The following is a 6,462-nucleotide window of genomic DNA, read 5'->3' on the forward strand; positions in this document are numbered from 1 at the left end:
AACTCGGAACGTAAGGACGGACGAAATGCGACTAAGCATTTTGTCCGGCGTGCAAACGATTCTGCCAGCTCACTACCTTGATAATGATAATAACAGCAACAACAATAATAACCATGATGATGATGATGATGATGATTAGGATGTTGATATGGTTATGAAGACGACGACGACGATAATGATGATGATGATGATGATGATAAAAGGATGCATATGAAAAATAGGTAAAAAGAATTTACCTCAGCACGTTCATCTTCATCCTGCATTCTGTTTGCAATATACTTGACCCCTTCAATGACCTCATGTATCTCGTGCGCATGTCGACTGGCCGTAGATTGAGCCGTCGCCATGTCTTGATCGTCGATATGCAACGTATGAGGCCGATGGTGCCGGAGGCGCCGCAAGCGGTTAGCAGTCGACGGGGCTGGCATATTCTTGAAACGAGACCAGTGACGGGCTACGGTGTACGTTTCACGGACTTCGACTCCGCTGCACGTTCGAACCGCGACTTGAGATTTGCACCGCGACTGGGGACGTTTTAACAGTAGAATTTTGGGAAGAATTTCCGTGAATATTCGACGCACCCAAGGTCTCATTTTGTGTGTGGTTGGAGCTCTGTAGTTCATGTGCAGCGTGAATACGGTCATGAATATTGACATAGCGACTACAATCATTGTAAACATTAGATATTTTCCTGTAAAAAAGAAAAGCAAAAAACAAAGAAAAATTAGAGAAACAGAATAAATGGAATTATATCAGACAATGAGAGTAAGGAAGGAAGGAAGGAAATATGAAGAACTGAAGAGAATGGTTCAGTTATAAAAAGGGGAATTCACTTTGTAGATGTATAGATGTATAGATGTATAGATGAATCACAATAGTTTAATTTCTCGAAGGGTTTAGATTAACTGCAACGTCGTATTGTTGTATAATATATCTATCTATCTATCTATCTATCTATCTATCTATCTATCTATCTATCTATCTATCTATCTATCTATCTATCTATATATATATATATATATATATATATATACATATATATATAGTCAGTCCCACTGCGTGGCATCTTGGGCAAGTGTCTTCTGCTATAGCCCCGGACCGACCAATGCCTTGTGAGTGGATTTGGTAGACGGAAACTGAAAGAAGCCTGTCGTATATATGTATATATATATGTGTGTGTTTGTGTGTCTGTGTTTGTCCCCCTAGCATTGCTTGAAAACCGATGCTGGTGTGTTTATGTATATACATATATGTGCGTGTGTCTGTACGTTGATTTTCTCGTATTTTTTGCACCGCCAACATGTACGCGTATATGTACGTATGTATGTATGTACGTATGTATGTATGATTGTATGTATACATGTCATGTATGTGTGTGTGTATGTATCAATCACTCAATGAATCAATCAATCTCTCTCTGATGCATAATATATATATATATATATATATATATATATATATATATATATATATATATAAATATATATATATTTATACTAATATAAATCATATATAAATATATATGCATACATTCACATACATATGTACATATATATACATATATATATATATATATATATATATATGTATATATATATACAGACAGACATATTCATATGCTTGTGTATGTGTATATAAAAATTTATATATGTATACACAGACTACATTTACATATGCATGTAGTTCGACAAAGCATGGCTTGAGTCAAGAACCACTCCACTGAACGATGGGGTTGAATTGAAGGAGGGGCAGGTTTATCTGTTGTACAAGATTCCTGGTTAAACCCATCGCTGCAGTTTTTATGTCGTGATGGAGAACATCGTTGCGCCAAATGGAGACGCACAGATTAAATCTTCGTATCGGTCGTCTGCTAGTAAAGGCTATTGCTATCCAAGTATAACATTAATATCAATAATTAATCAATTCTAGGTATTAGGATGCTTATTCTGGCAGAAAACGCAAGACAGCTGAGTGTCCTAAACGATGGAAATATGTTCTGGAACTGGATAAAATCTTATCTTGGAAGATTGCGTATGATTTTGGTTTTCTATTTGCTAAGAATCGACGTGGTCGATAAAGTCAGCTTTTGTTAGGAAACCGCTGTAGAAAACTCGTAGCTCATATAGATGCACAATATACTGCCGTATAGATATAAAAGGTGAAGGCGCATGGCTCAAAGGGTAGGGTATTCGGCTCACAGTCGGAAGGTCATGAGTTCGATTCCCGGCAGCGCGTTGTGTCCTTGAGCAAAGCACTTCATTTCGTGTTGCTGCAGTCCACTCAGCTAGTAAAAATGAGTTGTACCTGTAGTTAAATGGGCCGGCGTTGCCACGTTCTGTGACACGCTGAATCTTCTTGCGAATTATGTTAAGGTTACGCTTTTCTGTGGAATGCTAAGCCACTTACACGTCAACATTACGAGCAACTGGAACGACTCTTCGTCGTAGCCGACGGAGTGCCAGTAATCTCTCTCTATATAAACGGCAGTTTGTCTGTGCGTGTTTCTGTGTGTCTGTTTGCTTGTACCCTCACCCTGACCACGGCTTTCAACCGAATCTGATAAAACTTGACACACACATAGCCCAATGTCATAATTCAAAACTAACGCAGCGAAAATTTTGAAAAGTTCCCCCAGTTCTGAAAAAAATCGATAAATTCGACATGGGGTCGAGAATCAGAAACACAAACCACAAAATGTCTAGGGGACGCAACTCCACCTTTTTTAACTCTCAAAACAAATTTACCATCATTTTTTTCCATTTTTTTGCTATTTTTTGGCTATAACTCTCTAAAAATGCTTTATAGTTATTTCCCTTACAAACCTGAGCAACGCCGGGCGATACTGCTAGTAAGACATAAAAGGCATAATTTCTGTTCCTTTGTGATGTATTTACGGGACGCTATAGTAACCTATGTCGTGGGCGAAAGCAAGACTGAACCGTTACGACGATGGCTTTGCAACCATAAGTTTCTGAGATGGATTCATCTTCGTGATATCTAGCGTGACTTGACGGTAGCCTCGGTTTAATCCAAGCCTTATAGGGGAGAATCGTTAAATCTGTGATTCAAATATCCGCCCTTGTCAATTTATGTCATGCTGATGTGAATGCGCACAATTCGTGGTTGGATTGTGTGTCTGTGTGGCTGACTGTGTCTGTGTGCATGCGTGTGTGTTTGCAAGCCTGTATTTGTCTCCCACCAAACGGTGTTACAATCGTAAAATATCGATTCGGTAAAAGAGATCGATTGAATAAGTATTAGACATTCAAAATTTGAAAACAATAAACAAGTATTGGGGTTGATTCAAGAGAAAAGAATAAAATCCTTGAAGGCGGTGCCCCAGTTTGGCCAGTCTACAGACTGAAACAAGTAAAAGATAAAATAAAACACATATGTATTAATATGCAGCAATGTTTGTGTGCACATATTTCGTACAGACACGAAGCGTATAATGTTTCAGCCAGTGATTTTATTTGTATTTCTGTTTATGTGAGTATAAAGTAGCAACTGTTTACAATAGATATACAGAGTGTCCATAAAGTCTCTTTACAATGTAAAAAAATTATTACAAAGGCAGTTGATGAGATATTTTAACCAGATTTGTTTTATTTTAATAACTGTTTATTAAAGGTTTTGGTGATATTAAACTTTTGTGTTTCAGATACTTTGTTAATGGAAGGGAACTGATTCACTGAATCAGTTCGTCAATCAAACATTTCCAAACCGATGGATTGAAAGGGATGGGCCAATTCCATGGTCACGGCTTTCGCTAGATATCACTCCATTGAACCTCTTTTTATGGGGTTATATAAAAGATATAGTGTATCAAACAAAGATACGGGACATTGCTGACTTGAAGCAAATGATTCGTAATGCCATTGCCACCATTGATGAGGCTATCCTACAGCGAACATCGCAAGAAATCGAGTACCGTCTTGATGTGCTTCGCGCAACTAATGGTGCCCATATTGAGGTCTATTAAATAACAGTGAAAAAAACTTTAATAAACAATTATTACAATAAAACAAATCTGGATAAGATATCTTGTCAACTGCCTTTGTAATAAAATTTTAAAATTGTAAAGAGACTTTATGGGCACCCTGTATATTTTAGTATGTAATTCAACATATATTGTATACGTACCTATAAGTGGAACAACCAGTGAGGTTGGCGGGTTTATATCTGACAATAACAGAAAAAATACAGTAAGTGCTAGCAATATCGAAATAGACAGAGTAATTTTTTCACCGCTGTCTGAAGGCAAATAGAAAACTAAAACAGTGAGACAGGAGATGGAAATGCAGGGCATTATTAAGTTCAATGTATAAAAGAGCGTGCGCCTGCGCAGTGTAACGTTGAACATAATATCCGGATAGGGTTCTATGCAGCATCCATAGAACTTCTCCTTTCGTCTCGCAGTTACATTGATAATGTCCCATTCTACGTTGGGATAGTAGTCCTTCAAGTCAATTCCTCGTTTGATTACCACTTCTCCAGTAGCGGTAGTAATGCCCTTTTCCATGCAAAAATGCTGAAGGTCCACTTGGTTTCCATCGTAGGTCCACGATCCAAACTTCATAAAGCACTGCTGCATATCAAACGGGAAAAACTCGACGTCAATAGGACAGTAACTCTTATAAATAGCTGGAGGTTCCCAGACGATTCGGCCATCGAAGTGGACGGTGGCCTTTGTCATTAGGGTCACTACGAATTCACCGTCGGCACTGCAATGAGAAGAAAGGAAAATGAAATAGAAAATGCATAACAGACAAAACTTTTGATGGGTTCTAAATGCCGAGCAAACCATGTTGCAAATGGAAGGAAACGTAGAAGGAAGCGCATGCGTGGTGCGTGCTAAGAAGTTTGCATCCCTATCACGTGGTTTCCGCTTCATTCCACTACATAGAACCTTGGGCAAGTGTTTTTACTATAGCTATAGGCCAACAAATATTTCTGAGTGGATTTGGTAGACGGACAATGAAGGAAACTCGTCATATACATACATACACACATAGATACATGCAAACATGTATACATAAATATACACGCACATATATACTTACATATATGCATACATAAATACACACATACAGTTCAACCAGCACACTAACACAATAATATAGCACGAATAGGCTAAACTATCCATATTTTGCAGAAAAATATGTCGGCGGCCAGCCATGAGACTCGAACTCACATCCTTGTGATTATGCGTTAAGTGCTTTACCACGAAACTAAACCGCCCCAACGACAAATTCTTTTGCAAATTTAGTATATATAAATCTAGTTTTATAAGACGCTATCGTACGTTAAATTCATCTTGTGTTGAAAGTCAACAAACGCTGCTTTAGAAACGTTGAGATGTATTTCTCAGAAATATTTGTTGGCCTATAGCTATAGTAAAAACACTTGCCCAAGGTTCTATGTAGTGGAATGAAGCGGAAACCACGTGATAGGGATGCAACATAACTTTCGCAAACCAGGAGGAGTTCGAAACTGACATTTCAGAGTTCTTCGTTTTGAAACCTAAAGAGTTTTACATTGATGGGATTTAAAAGCTTGTAAATAGTTGGAAGGAAGTCATAGATAATCAGAGAATGTACATTGATGATTAAATGTCAATTAAATATAACATTTGATCACTTGTTTTCTTTATTCAAAATTCGGACAGAACTTATGGAATGACCTGCTATACATATATATATATATATATATATATATATATATATATATATATATATTTTAATAATAAATATTAGGGAATAAATCCAAACTTACAGGGAAAAATCAGATTTAGGATCGAATCCAATTTTATAGTAAAATATTATATTATATTAAATTAGAGATAAAGCCACTATTAGGCAAATCATACAATGAAAAACTTAAGCCAATACATAAGAGTTCATTGATTAAACCTTGCAAAGTTAAATATTTAAACCACCTGATGAATGACTGTAACTCGAAAGTTTAAAGAAATTAACAGCCATGAAACGAGCGTAGTGTTATATTAATTATATTTTTTTAATAATTTTGTTATATATTTAAATAATATAAATCAAATAATCTTATGTATTGGCTTAAGTTTTTCATTGTATGATTTGCCTAATAGTGGTTTTATCTCTAATTTAATATAATATATATATATATATATATATAACTTACTAAAAGTCAAAGGACATACGTACGTATATTATTTAAAACAATTTGATTAAGCTCGATGCGACGCATGTTTCTAACGAAACATATAGTCACATTAAGGCTGGAACTGGCCGAGGTGGGTCACATGGTGTTTTAGAGGTGAACTCGGCAAATCAGGGACATCAGATATATTAGAAAGGAAAGTTTCTACTGGAAGCACAAGATGGCTACTGGAAAATGGACTGCTAGTGTTCAAGGAGAGTCACATGTTGTTGTTAGGGGTAACAACAACAACAACAATAATCATCATAATAATAATGGTTTCAA

The 6,462-nt window shown here is 36.5% G+C and overlaps 1 protein-coding gene across 1 annotated transcript in view; it reads right to left on the bottom strand.

Moving 5' to 3' along the window:
- Positions 1-236: 236 nt before the first annotated feature.
- The window catches only part of LOC115229225 (acetylcholine receptor subunit alpha-like), a gene marked incomplete at its 3' end in the record, with an annotated part of 49,079 nt that continues 42,853 nt past the window's right edge, over positions 237-6,462 (bottom strand). Inside the window, exons 3-4 of the mRNA XM_036499139.1 lie at positions 4,144-4,724; positions 237-691 (exon numbers count right to left, since the gene is read on the bottom strand). Coding sequence (XP_036355032.1) covers positions 237-691; positions 4,144-4,724 — 1,036 coding nt within the window. The remainder of the gene's footprint in view (positions 692-4,143; positions 4,725-6,462) is intronic.

Source organism: Octopus sinensis, unplaced genomic scaffold (genome assembly GCF_006345805.1).
Source record: "Octopus sinensis unplaced genomic scaffold, ASM634580v1 Contig12173, whole genome shotgun sequence".
Taxonomy (NCBI): Eukaryota; Metazoa; Mollusca; class Cephalopoda; order Octopoda; family Octopodidae; genus Octopus; species Octopus sinensis.